At 45.0% G+C, this 18692-nt stretch overlaps 2 protein-coding genes across 3 annotated transcripts; one reads left to right on the top strand and one right to left on the bottom strand.

The window, feature by feature from the left end:
• Window positions 1-446: 446 nt before the first annotated feature.
• LOC125022224 (cytochrome c oxidase subunit 6B1) lies at window positions 447-2428 on the top strand. The gene is made up of 4 exons (XM_047608678.1): window positions 447-602; window positions 1383-1496; window positions 1713-1813; window positions 2175-2428. The coding sequence occupies exons 2-4, from the start codon at window positions 1391-1393 to the stop codon at window positions 2226-2228; spliced, it is 261 nt and encodes an 86-aa protein (XP_047464634.1). The 5' UTR covers window positions 447-602; window positions 1383-1390; the 3' UTR covers window positions 2229-2428.
• A 174-nt stretch (window positions 2429-2602) lies between these two features.
• On the bottom strand, window positions 2603-18622 carry LOC125022222 (katanin-interacting protein). Of its 2 annotated transcripts, XM_047608675.1 has the most exons (29): window positions 18515-18622; window positions 17857-17983; window positions 16051-16139; window positions 15624-15799; window positions 15112-15224; window positions 14906-15007; window positions 14649-14753; window positions 14197-14440; window positions 13909-14040; window positions 13657-13808; window positions 13323-13429; window positions 12960-13056; window positions 12663-12872; window positions 12395-12532; window positions 10741-11605; window positions 9515-10282; window positions 9214-9422; window positions 8876-8951; window positions 8603-8780; window positions 8334-8499; window positions 7849-8015; window positions 7688-7752; window positions 5740-5850; window positions 5107-5246; window positions 4924-5025; window positions 4674-4834; window positions 4450-4476; window positions 4079-4164; window positions 2603-3995 (listed from the first exon to the last, which is right to left on the bottom strand). In XM_047608675.1, the coding sequence occupies exons 2-29, from the start codon at window positions 17866-17868 to the stop codon at window positions 3937-3939; spliced, it is 4857 nt and encodes a 1618-aa protein (XP_047464631.1). In that variant the 5' UTR covers window positions 17869-17983; window positions 18515-18622; the 3' UTR covers window positions 2603-3936. The 2 variants fall into 2 exon arrangements, with proteins under 2 accessions (XP_047464631.1, XP_047464632.1); XM_047608676.1 differs by lacking the exon at window positions 4450-4476.
• Between the last annotated feature and the right edge of the window lie 70 nt (window positions 18623-18692).

Genomic DNA, 18692 nt, shown 5'->3' with positions numbered 1-18692 from the left:
AGAGCACCAATAAGCCTCCTTCTAATAAGGACCATGTAATAAATTAGTAGACACGTCTCATAAACAGTTCCTGGCTTCTACAAACACCAGCAGTAGCCAGATGCGCACATGTCATTTCTTCAGCTGAACGCTCCAAGATATGAAGCCTATTGATACGTTGAGGCGCGTTTTTACCAAGTCCAACCGCATTAGATGCGCCACACAGACTCAACCTGTATTAATGATTACCAAAAATCCTAACACGGAATACTTCCGCATCGAGTACATAAACATCTGTCCGCGGACGATGAAAACGCACATAAATAATAATTTAAAAAACATCTCAAGCACCGCCATGCTTCTCCTTTGGGGGTTCACTTCACCCCTTAAGCCTTTTCCCCCCCACATATGACTTAATGGAGACCCGTGTGCTCATCATGAGTTGTTAGCCTGTTAATGTCTGTCATTTCAATGTGACCTGCGTCCGCCATACCGCTATGTCAGGACTGCACGGCAGCAGCGCCTCCAAACCGATGCGCACTGCTTATCAGGAGGAGGAACGACACACTTCCACCGCCTGGTATAAAAGTCACTTTGAGCTCGAGCCAGGACCTGCGACAAAGGTAAAGTTCACCTGCATGTCTTTACATTTTTAAGCTATTGTACCCGGGCACAGACCTTACCTTGAACGCTGCATGTGAGTTATATTAAATGAGCAGTTATCACCTAAAAAAAAAAAAACAACAACAATAGGCTCAGCCGCCGGGTATGAATAAGGAATATGGAGCTAATTCAAGTTTCGTTTCTAGATTGCTCTTTGTGCATTTTTCAGACATTGTAACAGGGATGAATTACCTTGATGTAATTTAATCACAAGAAAATTAAGGGTTTGTACCTTGTAAAAGAAACAGAAACCAAGTCGTGTCAGGAAGTCATACCGGACGACGCTGTTGTCGTCTGCCATGTCTTCCGACACCTATACGATTTTTTCCGGATTTTTATTGATCAAGAGTCACATTATTAGGCGCTTGTTTAATAACAATCGACCGCACGCATCAGTGCGTCATGTTGTAAATTGGAGGAGTGGAAGGAGCGCCTGAGGACATTTCTCAACTGGGTCGCGAGGTGCCGCAAGCAGCACCCCTAAAATTTGGGCAGAACTAATCCCGTGCTGAGCTGCTAACCGGTGCGCACACGCAGAAACACAATCATGCCACCACGCAGCTCAGCGACACACACACCGCGGCCACAGCCACAGGTGTTTTTCACTCCGACGCAGGTCCGTTTACGCGGATTGATCGCTGGTAGCTGCAGCAGGTGAAAGAAGAGGCCTTGTTGTCGTCTTCTTCACCCTTACCTGCCCATCTACCTACACTAACCACTGATGATTCTCTCTGTGACAGAGGTGAAAATGGCTGAGGACATCAAGACCAAACTTCAGAACTATCGCACCGCTCCCTTTGATGCCAGGTTCCCCAACCAGAACCAGACCAGGAACTGCTGGTCCAACTATGTGGGTAAGACTGCAGTCAATGTCAAGGTCAAAGGAGTCCACTGTCGTCCCAGGTGTACGGGGCAAATGAGGACAAACCAGTCATTCCATTAACTGTTCAGACTAGACATGGTGTGGTGTTTGGTTCATTAATCTATAATTAAAATATGCTATTATTAAATCTGGTCTCAAACTTGGGACTGGCTGCTTTTGACATTCATTGTTGTTTCCCTATTAATAGACTTCCACCGCTGCCAGAAAGCTTTGGATGCTAAAGGAGTAGACACTACCCCATGCGAATGGTACAGGAGGGTGTATAAATCACTCTGCCCCAAGTCCTGGGTAAATATACTTCATATTTTTATTTTTTCTCCCCCCAACTTTGTTAAGAGGGACGAGTTTGTACAGCAGGGGTCAAACAACTTTATCGTTCTTCACATTCCTGGAAGTCTCGGCTTAGAGTCAAAACACAGCAAGATAGTTCTAGTGTCATTTGTTTTTTCAGCCACTCTTGAGAAGCAGAAGTCTTCAACACTTTCCCCATAAATGGATGTACTGTAGCGGGTTATCATACGGAGTATCATTCCTTGTGGTTGCACTTCAGTTCACATCCCAATCGGCTATAAAAACTTTATCCCGTTAAAAATGTTTATTCATGTCTCAAAATGTGTTTTTTTTTTCTTCTGGGATTTTGTTCCTACAGATCCAGAAGTGGGATGACCAGAGAGATGATGGAACTTTCCCAGGAAAAATCTGAGAGTGCCATCTCTTAAAGTTGTCGGCCTGCGAAGATGCAGCGTTTCCAGCTAAATGTTTGTGTATGTGGTGTGAGACCATCAGGCTCTTTGACTGCGCTCTGTCCGAGGGGCACACCGAAACCGAGTGCTCATTCCTTACAAGAACCATAAAAATGTACAGCAGATTCTGCATTAAAATATCTCAGGATATATTAAAGGATCTTGGTTGTCTGGTTATTTTTTTCCCTTTTCTTTTCACAGTATGCCCTTTGTCCCAACAGAGAGTATTAATAGATTATTTTTGTTGGCTTAGCGCTGAAGTGCGTGAGATCAAGTAACGACAGAAGTTTTTATCCGTGTCCCGACAGACGCAGAGGTCTTCCATCTCCAGAGAGCTGGTTGAAGATAAATTTATTATTCAGTCAAATAAACCTACGTCAAATATACATATTTAATCAAGATTAGAAAAATAATTAAATATTTCAAAACACTAAATGTCGCACGTACAGCAACGGCCACTGCTCCTCAGGGCACAACTGAAAGGGAGTAGTGACTGTTGTTGTCGGACATAAATTAAATACATAAAACTGCATTTCATATACAATTACTCCCAGGTGGAGTAGTGAGAAACAGCTGATATACTGGGGCTCAATGAAGCAGTAAAAACTCCTCCAAGTAAACGCTGAGGAGACGTTCTCATGCAACAAGTTACTACAGTAAATATCGAATGAAAGAAAAGAGACTACCGCGTAGTATAGTGAAGGTAGAGCCATGTTTGTCCCTTTTAAATAGAATTCTTTTCAATTTGAGGTAAGGTAATAGTACTTGCATATTAGAAGTTGCCTGTTTTCTATTCAAAATCTACGTTTTCAGTCAAATTACTAAAACTGCTTTGCCTGCTTAAGAAGTGTTTGCCTCCAGATGTCTACTCTGTGCATATAACAACTTCCATAAAGGTCACTTGGATTGCAAACGTTTTCTACCTGATGCTAAGCAGAAGAAATACACTGACCTAACTCTGTGAAGCGTAGCAGATGCACCGCGAAGCCTCCTATAAAATCTCCTCCAAGTGTCGCATTAACCGCTGATATAAACCCTCCCGTTGTGAAAACCTCTCCGGAGACACTTCCAAGTAAAAGCATCAGGCTCTGAAATATATTAGCCGGCAGATATAAATGATTGAGATATAAATTGGCGGCTGCATAGCGTTACGACCGTTAGTGAACTGGCGGGAGTCGGTTTTTAGGCCAAGAGCTGATCATGTAGGCTCAACGGTGAATCAAGTTCATTCGTAAGCAGCGTCCTGATGCGGGAGTGTAGTCGCGTGGCCTCGAAGCTTTCTTTTCGGAGTATTTACATGCCACAAGCAGCATTCGGAATATGCAGCGCGAACATCACAAGTAGCAGCCACAGATATAGTGTTGAGTACTAGGCACGATAACAGGGCTGATGTGCAGCCTCGCCGGTTTCTCCTGGCACCGTGGGAGGGGCGGCGACAACTACGCGCTCAGGATGACATGTATCTGGAGGGGGGAGTGATCCAACCACAAAGTGGAATCCAGTGTGTGTGTGTGTGTGTGTGTGTGTGTGTGTGTAAACCCAGTGTCCAAGCTCAGTCCTCTTCAGTGTGAACCATGTGATTAAAAAAAAAAAAAAAAAAAAAAAAGTCATCCGTTCTGGCCTGCTCTCTTTGTCTAAACATTGAATCCAGATCAGCCGGTCCATCAGTCAGTACCTCCTCTTTCCGTGTTTCCCGCCGTCCGTCATGCAGGTTTTAGGCCGTAGAGCTAAATTGAGGGACAACAAACAGATGTTTACGTTTTCAAACCGAAGACAGCACGCGGTAACGCTTCAAGTGTGTCTGAGTCACCTGGATCTGCTGTCGGCTTCTTCTTATTGTGATGAACTATCTGATTTTCGTTGGTCATCTTCACATCCTGATCCTCCACGTAATTACTGCAACACAGCAAGAAAATTAACACAACGCACACAACTATTTATAAACCATCTGCTGGGGGACTTTAAGCTTGGAACGGGTCGGTCCAGTCGTTGGGGTCGGTAATGGAGCTACAGGGGTAACAGAGAGGAGAGACAAGGGGAGAGGAGGGATCGATACATCACTAGGCTAATGTGAGGTGAGGAGAAAGTGGGACGGCTGAGATTCATTTGAGGACACGGGAGGAATCTCCAATACCAGAAGTGACCACAGGGGGGCGCTGATACGACAGACCTTTTACTCACTGTTTGTGGTGCTTGCTACCATGAGGGCTGAAGTGGAGAAGAGTAAAACACGGGGGCAGTGAAGCTTAACCCACTTTCTCTTAACTGAATGGTCAATAAATCAACAACCTGCGTCACATGTAAGTTCTTGTCTTTAACTATGTGACAAATACCTTTACATAATGATAACTCTAACCATGTAATGAAGCAGCCATTCGTGACTACGTCCTAAAAAGCCGTGGTACCTGATGACAGTGTTCCTCTCACGGTGAGCGATGTAGACATTGTCTGTGAACAGGATGGTGTGGTACGGCACCACTGGCTCGCAGGTGGGCAGGATGCCTCGCGCCACGTGGCTCACGCTGTCCAAGATGCCGTTATATACCAGAAGGTCGTCCACCAGCAGCTGTACACACAGACATATGCAGCTCGACGTCTAAAAAAAAACACCGCCACAGAGAGTGACCCGAAGTCACAGCACGCACGGAGGCTTACCCCAAACTCTTTCACTCCTCTCTGAGGAGTCTTTGAGTAGTTCCACAGCTTAATCATGGACACCGTCACTGGCTGGTCAAAGATGACGTACACGCGGTTCACCTGCATGGAGACGAGCAACAACACTCAGCCCAGTTGCAGAGTTTGATCCGAGACAATTTCTCTCCCTTAAAACTTCCTCACCAGTCCAGGTAGCACGGGGGCTAACCACATGTGTCTCCCATCATGGGTGTCGCTGACTCCGTCTATCAGTTTATCTGGCGTCCTCACATCACCACTCACATTGTCCAGCACATTCACGCTGTCTGGGAAAGCAGCGATGTCTGGTAGACACAATGTTGAGGACTGATAGTCTTTATTGACAGTCGTACACTATGTTTCCTTCAAGTCCAGTCAGTCACTATACGAGCCTTCCTTCATTTCATATCTAAATATATTTCCATATAAACCACATAAATCCAAACAGTGTAGTCGATATTAGATTATTATCTATTCCTGGTTTTAAAAGATTTAATAGCATCAGAAGTGAATAATCAAGTAAGAATGCAACCTTTGGTATTAATTATTTGGGTGTAATTATTAATTACATTACAGCGCATAATTATTCCCACATGGTATCTGGAGCAGGTGTAACACTGAAATCTATAAATATCCTTAAAAACAGAAGGAAATAATATTAACATTGATTTTAAGGTTTTTCTAAACTGACAGACGTACGCCAACAATCCTTCAAACAGCTTCAGGTCCACATAAAAAGACACAGATGTGAGTACAGAGAGCATCAGCTTTGAAACAGCGGCACATAAGGAGGGATACTGTTGTCACTGAGAGTGATCTTCTCGTGTTGCTGGTTGTAAATCTCGAGGCCGTTCAGGCCGATGTAATACGGGTCTCCCCAGGTTGTCAACAGCTGTAGCTGAAAGATGACTGGCAGGCAAAGGTCAAGGAATATATACAACGAGTGATATATTTTTCATTCGCCTGTGACGCTACACAGTCTCCTCCATATAATTTCTTACCACTTTCTTAGACACACCAGCCATGAATTGTAGGTTATGATGTTTATAACGTTCAGAACAAACATGTGAATTAACAGTAACAGTATATTAGAGAAGGTTCCTGTATATGAATCTCATTTATATTATGGACACTAGGTACATAATGTTTCCCTCTTATTTGGTTCTGTACATGGTCTACCTCAAGTAGATGGGTCCCTCTGTGTGATCTTGGTTCTGCTCACTGGTTTGCCACCCTTGTCTTAGTTCTTGCTCATAGTTTCAGGCTCTTTGTCACTGACGCTAAATGAAACTTAATAACAATTGAATGTTTTTTTTTTGTTTTTTTGTTTTTAAAGCAGAACAAAAGAAGCTTTTTGGTGATAATCTCATAACAAAAGCCGACTGCACACCACTCTCATTCCACATTGACTCAGACTTAGTCTGTATAAAACCAGTTCAAAACCAGTAATCACAGCAAGGCAAAGCCGCACCTTCTTGTTTTGACAGACGCAACGCAGGATATTTTCTCAACGCCTCATTCCAAAACCACAAAATATCCATTCGAACTTGACTTTTGGGTCAAAACAACAAGAATCTTCATAAACTGTGCTCTGAAAGGCCTCATTTGTAGCGTAATGACTTGTTAGCTGATGTAACTTTCTCTGTGACTCCTGAGTTGAAAGCAGCTTATTTTGTTGATCCCAACGGCAAGTAAGAGATATTTTAGAAAGCCTGGAAAGTGGGACGGTGACAAACTGGGATAAAAGTAGAAAAGCCCAATGATAGATCCCACCCTCTTCTTTTACTGCATTTAATTTTGCCCAGTTAAACAAAGGGCCTTTCTCTACGCACACACAAGTTTTCCACTTTTACACTGAAACATTTCTATAGTAATTGTGGGAAGAATGGGGCAATTATTTATTTTAGAACGTAGGATTTTTATTCGATTGATTCTCATCTAGATTCATTTTATGATCTGAATTATTTAGACAGAATGGGTAAAGCCTTACTTATCTTTTTAGGCCTGGTATTAATCTGATACCCTGATAGATTTTGCCATCTGGCCGCCTCTTTAATGCCAGGTGGTGCTTCTGGCTGGAGAACATTCACTAGAACCAGGGATGGCCTTTGATTTTGTCCTATTAATTGTGCAACCAGGGACACAAATTTAATGACAGAGCAGAATTCTGGTTTAACAATATTTGGGCCTTTAGTAATGAATCATATGAGAAATGCCTGTTGTTTGTCTGAATTCATATTATTTGACGTTTCCAGAAGGAGAGTAGAAATAAGTGGAGACGGGGTATGAAAAAGGGTTCTCTGACGCAGTTTAAAAGAGGGGACAACATCTAGTTTGTGGGATCTATAAACCACATGATGGTGCATCGTTAGCCAACTGTGCTAGTTACATGACACATGGCTGCACAGCTATGAAGATTCTCTGTGATCCAGGTCATGGTATATCCAGAGGTAACTGGATTTGTGGACTACCAAAGTATCCACATAATCTGTCACTGGCACAGTCTATTGTGCGGCTCAGTATTACTATACACCGTTTCACCACTATCCTGTGGTTTTGCTTCTATATTTAAAAAACCGATACTGAGCATGCCCACGCTGTTACCGAAGCAACCGACGTGGATGATTTCGTGCGGCCTGAACTGAAATCGGATCTGTGTATTTGTAAATTCACGAACATTATGTTTGAACTGACAAGATCAATAAGCACAGCTGTCCAAACCACAAATTAACCAAAGAAAGGATACATCCACAAGGCATGATGGGTGCTTCGTAGTCCATGCTGGCTTGTTCTTCTTTCTTAGAGCTTCCCCTGAATTAGAAACAGTAAAAATGATAAGTAAAAATGCGACATTCATCCCATGAACATCTCGTGAAATTACAGTTGAGGCAAATTCAAACTTCCTACCTGTGGTAGTCATCATTACGCTTGCTATCAGCGGGCTTCTGGAGGAAGTCAACAAAGAGAATCTCCTGGGCAAAGTCGAAGTGACAGTTGCCCGGTCCTTTCCTGACCAGGAATCCCTCCGTCGGTGAGATGGCAACATCATCCATGAACAAATGGATCACCTTCACCTGAACAAAACAACAAGAGATTTGTCTTTTTTTTTTTTATTATCGTCTCTTGAAATAAATCTTCTGATGTTTCCAGTAGAGTGGCCAGCTCTTGTTGTTATAATTTAATGTTAGGTTATTTATATTCTAGGCCATTCAGTATGTCTGAAAACATCCACTCATCTCTGGCGCCACCTAAAGGAATTCCAGTGAACTTGCTGTTGCACAAATTACTAAAAAGACTTTTGTATCATTTACATAATATTATTTTAAGAAAACCATTATTCTCTTGTAACAGCAACACAACAATTTTTTGTCTGAATCTGAAAAGTGTCTCACTCCTCTGTAAGAGTCCTCAGGAGACTTGTTGTAGTTCCAGACACGGAGACCGGCGACAGTCTGGGGCTTGGTGAAGGTGATGTTCAAGATGTGGGGATCTCCATAGGAGAAAGGGATCAGCCACATGTGCTGGTCATCAGTGGTAATGTTGTGGCCGTCGATAAGCCTGGGCGACGAAAAGAAAGATTAAACACAGCACCGATCAGATCCACTGGTATGGATTTTGATTATTAGAGAAAATATTAGACTGTATTGAGTGTCAGACGTACTTATCAAGTGTACGCAGGTCATGGCCGTACTCAGGTAGGTCGTTGAGGTCCCTGGGCGAGGCAGCCAACATGCTGAGGGTTAAAGGCAAGCTCTCTCCGTCCTTCCCCACCACCTCCAGTCCTGTCAGGCCCATGTAATGGGAATCACCCCAAGTCAACACCAGCTCCAGTCTAAGGCCTGGGATGAAAGGAGACGGATACTGCAGCATTAAAATCACAAAAGAATAAGAGGAGCAGACATCACAGATGACAGGATGTGATTAATGCACTCACACTTTCCAGTGTACATCCCAGGAATATGTTCCAACTCCTCAGATTGGCTCAAAGTAGAGTTGAGTTGAAGTTTCAGCTTAGAAAACACAAAAAAACATATGTTTCTTAAAGCATAAATGTAATAAGCTACAAGGACAGGAAGCTAACAAGCTTGCTCAGCAATGGAGGAATGTGTGATCTCTGAAACATGTTTGGTTGAATCAATGGTCTGAATGGTCTGGGTTCCAGGTTATTATTGTTACACATTGGAAAAAAGAACCTGATCTTAAATATGACCCTGACAAAGGGTTGAAGAAAGCAAAATAACACAGAACATTCTGATTCAAACCTGTACTTACAGCGAGGTCTTCCTCTCTGAAACCAGCCTGCGTGAAAGGCCTCTCCTCTCCCTCTCCATCAGCGGTCCGTGGTCTCTGCAGCTCCTCCTCATACACCAAGTTTTCAGGACCTTCGTCTTCACTGTGGAAGGTTTCATCGTAACGCGACATGGCCTCCAGGATCTCATCATCAGTAGTGAACAGGATAGTGTCCCCGAACTGGTCCAGCTCTGACATGACAACAGAGTGAGGACAAAATGGTAAACAAAAGCAAAAAACTGAGCATAGAAACAAACAAAAAGAAGTTGATGTGGTTAAATACCTCCAGACAGAGTCCCAGAAGCCTTGGCAATTTCTCCCCTGAAGATGCACCTTCCATCCAGCAGCATTTCCACCTCTTTCACGCCTCGGAATGAGTGGATGCGTGACTTGTTGTAGTTCCACACGCGGATCATGGCCACCTGGTAAGGAGCTCCAAAGTCCAGGAATACGGTGTGGCTACGACCAGGGGTGAACGGCGCGAGCCAAAGATGCATGTCATCCTGAGTGCGATTGACGCCGTCAATCAAGTTGGTGACCACGCGTGGGTCCTTGCCGTACGCTGGGAGTATGTTAATGTCCGGAGGGTCGGCACGGATGTGGGCAGGTCGAAGGGGCTCTCCGCTGGAGCTGAAGACCTCCAGGCCGTTGAGACCCACATAGTGGCGATCCCCCCAGGTGGACAGGATGTTGATGACCAGTCTCTGGCCTTGCGGCAACACCGGGATCTCGAACTCATCCTCCCGCTCCATCAGCGGATCGTCATCGGGGCCTTCACACAGTGACCCCTGAGGCGTCAAGGAGGACAGTGGGCTCCTGGGTGAGGACGAGGGGTTGACTGGGGCCGCGGGCGGATTTCGGCTCTGGCGCTGAAGGAACTCGTCGAAGATGTCGCCCTCGAATCCCATGTTGGAAATGCGTCCGCGCTGACACTGGTTGAACTTAGTGAGGGAGTCCCAGGACTCCATGAGGGTGTCATCCTGCTGGCTGTGCAGCTGGGCCCGAGAGCTGCTCTGCCTCCTGCTGGTGTTCACCAAAGACATCGGCTCCTCTGGACAATATAAAAACAAGAGACGATGAAACTATGGAAACAAGACAATCACTTGACGGCTGTAAACTGCCTTTATATTTATCTCCAAATATGGGACACATGAAAACACGAAGCTACACGTTCACAAATAAGCATGTGCACATATGACTGTCACAAAAAAAATTAAATCTACCTTGTGGAGTTTTCTTATAAACAGAAAAGTTACATTCTGATATCCTTCCTCATAAAACATTTTATAAGCTATAAAGCTAAAAATAACAAAAGCATTCCACTGCAGTGATTCATCAGCCTTTCATCTGATTCAGTGACTAATAAAATTTGACAGTATAAAATTTTCATATATTATAACGCTACATATTTGATCTGCTATATCTTTATAAGAAACCGAGGTAAAATAAACACACATGAAGGTGTTTCTCTTTGTGCCAGTATCAGAACAGGGGATGGCTGCTGCCTACCAGTGTTTTTCAGTGCTGTAGCTCCGTGGTGGTGGTCCTCCATCTGCCTGGAAGTGACTGAGGAGTTTCTGAACGAGCTCCTGCGTCCACTGACGGGCCTGTCTGGGTTTGGCTCCCCGAGCTCCTCCAGCAGGTCACAGCTCAGGTCTAAAGAGTCGGCCTTCCGCTGAACTCCGTTTGTCGCCCTCTCCACCCCTCTGCACACCCGGCTTGGATTGCAGGGCAGCTCTGGGAGCATGGAAGAGGCTGAAGCTGAGGCTGACGGGGGTTTGGGCTCTGCAGAGTGCTGAGGTACCAGCCACCGGGGTCTCTCCCTGCTGGTCTCACAGCCCTCTGGAGCGCCTCTGTTCAGGGGCTGCAACCACTGGGGGGCGACCCGCGAGGAGGACGGCTGGGTGGTGACCGTCTGCTCCATGGGTGCTGGCTGCTCCGCCTGCTGCCTGAGAGAATGGAGCTCTTCCGAGGCAAAGAGGTCAAAAGAGTTTCTTTGTGTGGAGGAGCGATGAGCAGAGGGTGAAACGCCCACTGAAGCAGCGATGGGTGGTAGCGGTATATGCGATTTCTCCTGCATGTCTACCATTGCCTGTCCTATTGGGTCTGAGAGTGCACTCGAGCTCTGGTATCGCTGCGTGCTGCTGCCCTCTCCACCCTTCTTGTCCTCATTGCGATGGGGGCTGACACCTCGCAGATCGTGTGCCGAAGACACGGGACTTGAGAACAAGGAGTCTGAGGCCTGGAAATCCTGGAGATCAATTGTGGTGCTGTAGTCGAAGACTTGGTTGCCGCAGCCCTTCTCCAGCTCGCCTTCAAACACCAACGTGCTGTTGAGGTACAGCTTTATATGCCGTGCGCCTATGTCAAGCTCCTGTTAAAGAAACAGAGCTTCACTGTACAAGAACCCTGAAAGATAAAGTCTACAAATTAGAATTTTAGCAGAAAAGTACCAAACAAAGTTCAGACTAACTCCCAGCATCTAAGTGATATGTATAACTAACAAATGGCAGTATGAAATTCAATTCAACTAAAGCACACAAGAACTAAAGGTGAAAAAAGGACATTTCACCACCACTAAATTGATTAACTTGCCTATTTTTTTTTTTTACAAGAGCGCTTCAAGCTGGCAGTAATTAGTGCTATCACAGATGACAAGTCAAATCTGCTCGATCCTCTCGACACTAAACCACGATAAACCCAGTTCAAGCTACAACCTACTTTCTAGCAGCCGCTCCTCACCTTTCAGCTTCAAGCCATTTCTCCCAATCAAACACCAACATCTAGGAAGTCTAAACGGCTGCAGTGAAGTAGAAAAAGACACGACGGGGTCTTTGTGTGCCACCGTGAACAGCAGTGCGGCTGAGAGAGAGAAGACCATGTTGCACTAATCCTCTGGGACTAATCTCTCACTGTTCCACATTTGAACAGACTGACTGGCGGTTCAGGCATCCACTACTTAAAGAGAACCACACCCCTGACGCAACCTCGCCAATGCCGTCACCCCCGAGCACATAAGGTTAGGGTTAGGGTTAGGGTTATTAGGATCCCACTAGAAGATAAACCTAAAGATGTGGGCAACGGAACAGCTTGTACTTGTAGTGAACCAAATAATAAAAAAAAAAAAGTCATTGCACAAAAAAAACAACAAAAAAACACATACGCTGAGGCTTCTGTTGAAGTTCCAGATTTTGATATAAGATATCCCAAAGTCTGGGGAGTGCTCCGTGTTCCTGATGATGAAGTAGAGCTGGATGGGAGGGTGAAAGAGACACGTCCACATGTGACGCTCTTTGGTGGTCTGTCAATCCAAGAGAATAGACCTCATCAGCAATGACTCATTCACAATGTTGTTGACATTTACAGAGGGTTTAAATTTTATCCATAGAAAATCTTAGACTAAATATAATGCTGCTGCAGCAGGACCTCACCTTCACCTTTCCGTTGACAAGCGCCCCTAGATTCCCGGGACAGTCGGCATTCCTGATGTCCAGGTCGTGCGGCGACACGTACAGCTTCTTCTTTCGGAGGCAGAAAAACTGCAGCTCGGTCAGCCCGACCTGCAGCGCGTTCCCCCAGTTTGACAGGATCTCCATCGTGACGTAGAGCGCAGGGGTGATTTCCGTTGAGGACTGCCTTCTCTGCAACAGCAGCACAAGACACACACACATGTACCACACCCATCAAGGCTGTTCATTCTCATCTGGGACACGGTGTTACTGACTCACCGGCTGCTTGATGAAGTCTGTTTTGACACTCTGAGGAATGCTGTAACTGGGTCCGACTTCAAGCTTCTCCAAGGCTTTCAGCAGTTTCTGTTGTTGCCTGAACCAGTGGAGGACATTCTCAGCTCATCTGCTTTGACCTTTTACATTCGCTCAGAGTGATGTCTCAGCACTGTTGTGGCCACACCAATAAATAATTCTTCCAAGGACACGGGGTGCACATCAGTCCCTATTGGCAGCTTCAAACCCACTCATATGTGTTTTAAGGCCCAAGCGCACAGGATTACCACAGTTACCAGGTGTCTTTCCATCCCTCACAAGATGGAATGCAAATGTGTGTTTAAGCATCATTTTGCGGCTGCATACCTGGGGCCCATGAGCGTGATCCTCTGCATAGCCAGAGTGACATTGTTGTCGTCCTTGTCGTGGCTGCTGTGGTGCACTAAGCCATTCATCATCGGTTTTCCCCTGGCCTTGAAAAAACGAAAATGAAAGAGCCGGAGATAAATAAGCTTTGTGGACAAGGCTCGAATGTGAGATAGTTCCAGAAAAATATAAGTGGAATATAATCTACAAACACTATTGGGTAGCAGAAAGCGGTATCAGGGCATGATGGTATAGGGACTATGGACCAGTGTGCTAAAAGTAAAGTAAAGTTGTTTTACGTAATGTTCCAAGTCAAGTGTGGTGTGTATCAGACCGTGTTGCGACTGAAGAGCTCGGCACACGGAAGAGGGTCATTTTCTCTCTGCATGGCCTGGCGCACCCTGCACGCAACGTCCTCGGAGTCTCGATCCTCAACAGAAGCCTTTCTAGCTGCTGATAGCGGCCTCTCCACCCGACTCCTCGGCCCTTAAACAAGAACCACACACATAATTAAGCAACAATTACAAAGACTTTTATTCCAAAATGAGGAATAATAATAATAATTGCAATATTATAAACGGCTTACTCTGACCATCCCGACTCTCTTTTGAAGGTGGCCTATCCAATGTTTTGCTCTTCACCAACATAGGCTTGGTGGGTATGAAGGTGTCAACGCTTTCTCTTCTTTTTGCAGACAGAGAACGTTCAATCTTACGACCTAGATTCATGGAGAAATGTATTTCAGATGAGGAACAGACCAGTTGGCTGACATCAGGACCGTCCCTCTGCTCCTCCTTATATCAGCGCTGATGAAGCGGATAAGGAGGAGGTGGAACCACTCTTTGACTCGCCCTTAAAACCAATACAAGCCTACCTTTAGGTGACGGTCCAAAGTCCAGGACGATGAGATTTGTTGAGTCAAAAGTGCTGTGGGAGCCGCTGGGCCGAGAGCTGGACGAGGTGGACTTGGATGAGGTGAGAGGTAGCCCCAGTTCATCCAGACTCTCAGTGCTCTCCTCCCTCTCAATCTGCTCCTCTACCCACTCCTCGTCTGACTCCTCCCCCGCTGAGCCTCGGCTGCTCCGTCGCATGCTAACCTCCAGGCTCCGACGCAAAACCTAGTTTAAAAAAGGTCAGTGTTTATGCACGCGTCCACGAACACGGTAGTCGTCAGTCTGAGCACTCACAGGCACAAACATGAGCACGAGGATCCTGACAGCTTAAACTGGTCATGAATTAACACTCAGGAGCAGCGAGCGGCATTAGGTAACTCGCTACATCTCAAGACATCTTGACAGAATGACATATATTTTTGTATCTGCTCACCTTTACTTCCTCAAGGTTGAGAAGCACCTTCTCACTGTGGTCCTTGTTCGCTTGGCCTCCCTGGCCCTCGGGTCTGGAACTGAAGGAGCGAGGTGACCGTGGGCTCTGAATGGAACATGATGATTTGATAAAGGGAAAAAACAGAGATAGAGAGATGCTAAGCAGTACAGACAGCTGTATCTGACATGCAGCCCCTCCCCTTAAAACACCCACTCACACACACAGGCTTAGTAGGCATTGTTATATCTTCACTCTACCTCCATATCTACGCTCTCGTAGGGCTCAAAATCCTCGGAGTAGCGCTTCTCTGGGGATATTCGCAAACTTGGTCCATCCTCTGTTCGAATTTTAACAGAAGTCTGCACACATTTCAAAAGAGACCCATGTTAAAATGTGCACTGTAAAAATGTTTACATCTGACGCAAAAAAGCAAAGATTAGATTAAGAAATCACAGGACAGTACCTGCACCCATTCTTTCCTCTGGACCTTTTCAGGGGCAGTTTGGCTCCTCTCCTTGTGAGTCTGCTCCAGATTACGACTATCTTCAGTTAGCTGGTGGGCGCTTCTACAGACATCTGCCGATGAGTCACAGCACGGAAAGGAACATGAGCAGCGTGCAGCAGACTAGTGCCTCAAAGGAGAACGAACACACAGTCGCATACGCAGATGGTCCACAGCACAGAGAGGAAGACCAAAAAAACTAGCTGCCAGCAACAACTGTCACTATCATTTATTCACTGGGACTGGGCATGAGATCACACCATGCGAACTACAAGCTGAAGAGTGGTGGCTGGTGCTGCATATGGTTTAGAGATGACAGAACCAACAAGAGTGCTACTGTACCTTTGAATTCAGTGTAAATATAACTGAACGATACTTCCTCTCGCACAACAACAGTAAAAACTGATGAGGTTTTATTGAAGAACATGCAGTTTTGAGTTCTGATTTAAATGAACCCTGCAGCTGTAGCATACCTGCTGTACGTGCGGGTCTCCAAGGGGCTGGGGAGGTGACAGACTTGTGGTTGGAGCCCTTGGGCTGCTTCTTACCGGCTTCGGCATTGGCTCCGTTAAGATAAATTGAAAAACCTTGCTCAAGTCTTTCCAACTCAATCTCCCGAGGGTCTTTGACTTTAAGGCGCTTTAAGATCCTGAAGAGCAAAGACAACTGGTAACTAACCTGAAATTGTAATACGAGATGTTATAAAAGAAATGATTTTTTTTTTCAGAAATCAAGCCAGCTCAGACAGGTTGTTCCAGCCACCACATGGCCGCCTCTCAAACACAAATTAACCAATCAGTGCTCCTTAGGAGGAAGGAGTCTGGAAGTCACGGAGGGGTTGTATCTCCTCCGCGAAACTCAATCCGTCCCTCCCCAGTGCAGTCCGCTCGCACACTTCACCTGTTTTTGTGCTGGAGGGTGATTAAATATTCATCCAGAGTGTCATCTACAGCAGGGGGAAGCTTCTCTCCTTGGCACGTCTTACTCTCCTTCAGGAACGCATCGATAAACACACAGAGACACACAGAGAGCAGTGAGAAAGGCCAACATCAGCTGTTTGAGGAAAACAAGACGTGCTGATGCATCTCAGTCTTTCACATGTATTCACATTCACCAGCTTTAATTTAAGCAGGCCTCTAAAAACTCTTGTGCGAACGAAGCTTCAATGCGGAACATGCAATGTGTCAAGTATGATATAAAGACAAAACGCTGTTGGTGTAACTTGCAGTTTCATAGCGGCTTTGACGGCATACGATCACTTGCCAGTTCATTAAGTACACTAGTGAAAACTAATGCATTTTAATGTTTGTCCTCTAAAAGCTGGAATCTACCCCAGCTGTCATTGGGTGAGAGGCACTGCACACCCTTGATAAGCCCATTCGTGCTCACATGCACACCTACTGTTAATTTAGAATCACAATTAACTTAATAAGTATGTGTCTGGAATGTGGGAGGAAGCTGGAGCAACCAGGGAAAACCCACACAGGTACAGGAAGAACATGGAAACTGCACAGTTGCACAGATGCCTGGCGGCACGTGAGCGTATGTGCCTGTTCTACCAGCTTATGATGCAAAGATTACATCAAAATCACAACATTCAGTCACTTTCAGATCTAATGTTTAAAATGTGTTGCACATATAATCTAATGGACTCCTCTACATTAAGTTAAAAGTTAAAATTGAAACACCACTGCACACCGATATGTTGTTGATGCAGCCGTTTGGGATTAGAATACACTTTTCAAAGGACACAATATGTTTTGCTGTAATTTCAGACTCACCACAATATTAATTTCTATTTAAATTAGACCTGAGGAAGCATAATAGTTATCACGGCAAAAGGTGATCCTGACAAACATGAATAAGTCTCAGGACTGTGAAATAATTCCGATATTTCACAGTATATGCATGCTTTGTCAAATCTAGCCTCTTCATTACAAGGCGCTTTATAATGTACTTGTTGAGTATGAGTACAAGAGTGGCTGCAAAGTAACTTGAACAAGGCCTATTACATCATGCAATAATGTGTCTCTGCATAATACATCAAACCTGGCCCTTTAACAGAGACTAGCACTGACAGAACATGTCACAAACGTACAGTGTGAACCATCGCTTAAGATGTCATGTAAGTGAATGACGGATTACAAGTGTTAAAGATGAGCTTTAAACATTAGTTTTAACTGTAAAAATCAGCCCGTCAGCGTCAACAGAGGAGCGTGAACTCAACTAAAACAACACACTAAAACAAGATGTCTGCATGCGGGAGGCTTAAAAAAAATGGTTGTGGCAAATTAAGTGGATTAACGTAAGTGTGTCTTGGAGGGAGTGTCAGTTTTCAGCAGCTCGTGCCACTGCATTTTCTTTTTTTTTTATATATATATATAAATCATCATGCAAAACAAGCAAAGAAACATCAAAGCCCTTACTTAGGTTCTACAAGTCAACTAGGCTACAGCATCTGTCAAAGTCAGAAGCAGAAGAGAGGCAAAGAAATGTGAAGGAAGAGCAGAAAATACTTGTTAGTTAGAGCATAGAGACAAAGTGGCAGCTCAAACATTGCTGTACATCATGACATGCATTACTGCGGTTAATAGCCTGAAAATCAAGGACCACTTATTGATATCGTAGCATGTAAAGAAGAAGTGACAGAAGATGTGAAATCCAAACTTACACCACTGGGAAAGCAGATGTTGCATAAAACCTCACCTCGTTGTCCATTGTGTGGCTGCGGATGATGCTGCTGTTCACATGGCCCTATCCCATATTTCGAAGAGGGGCCGATCGCTCCTCATACACATCTTTGAAATCTGTGCCGCTGTGTGCTCGTTGATCGCTACAGAGGCACACAGATGAGAACCCCAAGGTTACCCGTGACATGAAACCACAACTACCTTCAATCCAGCTCATCTGAAACGTCGCCACGCCCGCTGGACGAATCAGCAGAACCAATACCTACAAAACAGCCGCGGCTTACCTTCATTTTTTTAACAAAACTCAATGTAAACAGCTCAACATAGCGTTGGGTTCTAAGGATGGAGTTGACATGTGCGGTAGCGTTTGCTATATTTAAATTGCATACAATTTATCGCTAACAAGCTAGCTCTGGTTGAGTATATAATCGTTATCGGTGAGCTAAAACGGGTTTACCAGTGTCCAGCAGCAATGTCGAGTGACCGTTTGTCGCACATATCATCTCCAGTGGTTAGTGGTTAGGAGCCTTTAACTCGGTTAGCGCTGAAGCTAATAAACTGAAGCGGCTAACGAGTTAGCATTTCCACACGAAAAGACACAAATATCAACGCTGCTTTCAAATTCTGGCACACACTACTCTCTGGGGCGGATGGATATGAGAAACAATACTTACTGCTGCGTAAAAGAGTACTTTGTTAGCCATTAGCTTTGTCATTAACGAGTTTTTGTGTGTTTTCTCATGTGCCCAGTGGGTTGTGTTGGTTGGTAACCAGGATAGCTGTCCACCAATGAGAGAGCGGCGTCGGTGATAAGCCACGCCCCCACCCTCCAAGCCCCCACCGATGACAGCT

Source organism: Mugil cephalus, chromosome 16 (genome assembly GCF_022458985.1).
Source record: "Mugil cephalus isolate CIBA_MC_2020 chromosome 16, CIBA_Mcephalus_1.1, whole genome shotgun sequence".
NCBI lineage: Eukaryota > Metazoa > Chordata > Actinopteri > Mugiliformes > Mugilidae > Mugil > Mugil cephalus.
The sequence above is the reverse complement of the archived record's forward strand: the minus strand, read 5'-3'. Positions and strand labels throughout refer to the sequence as shown.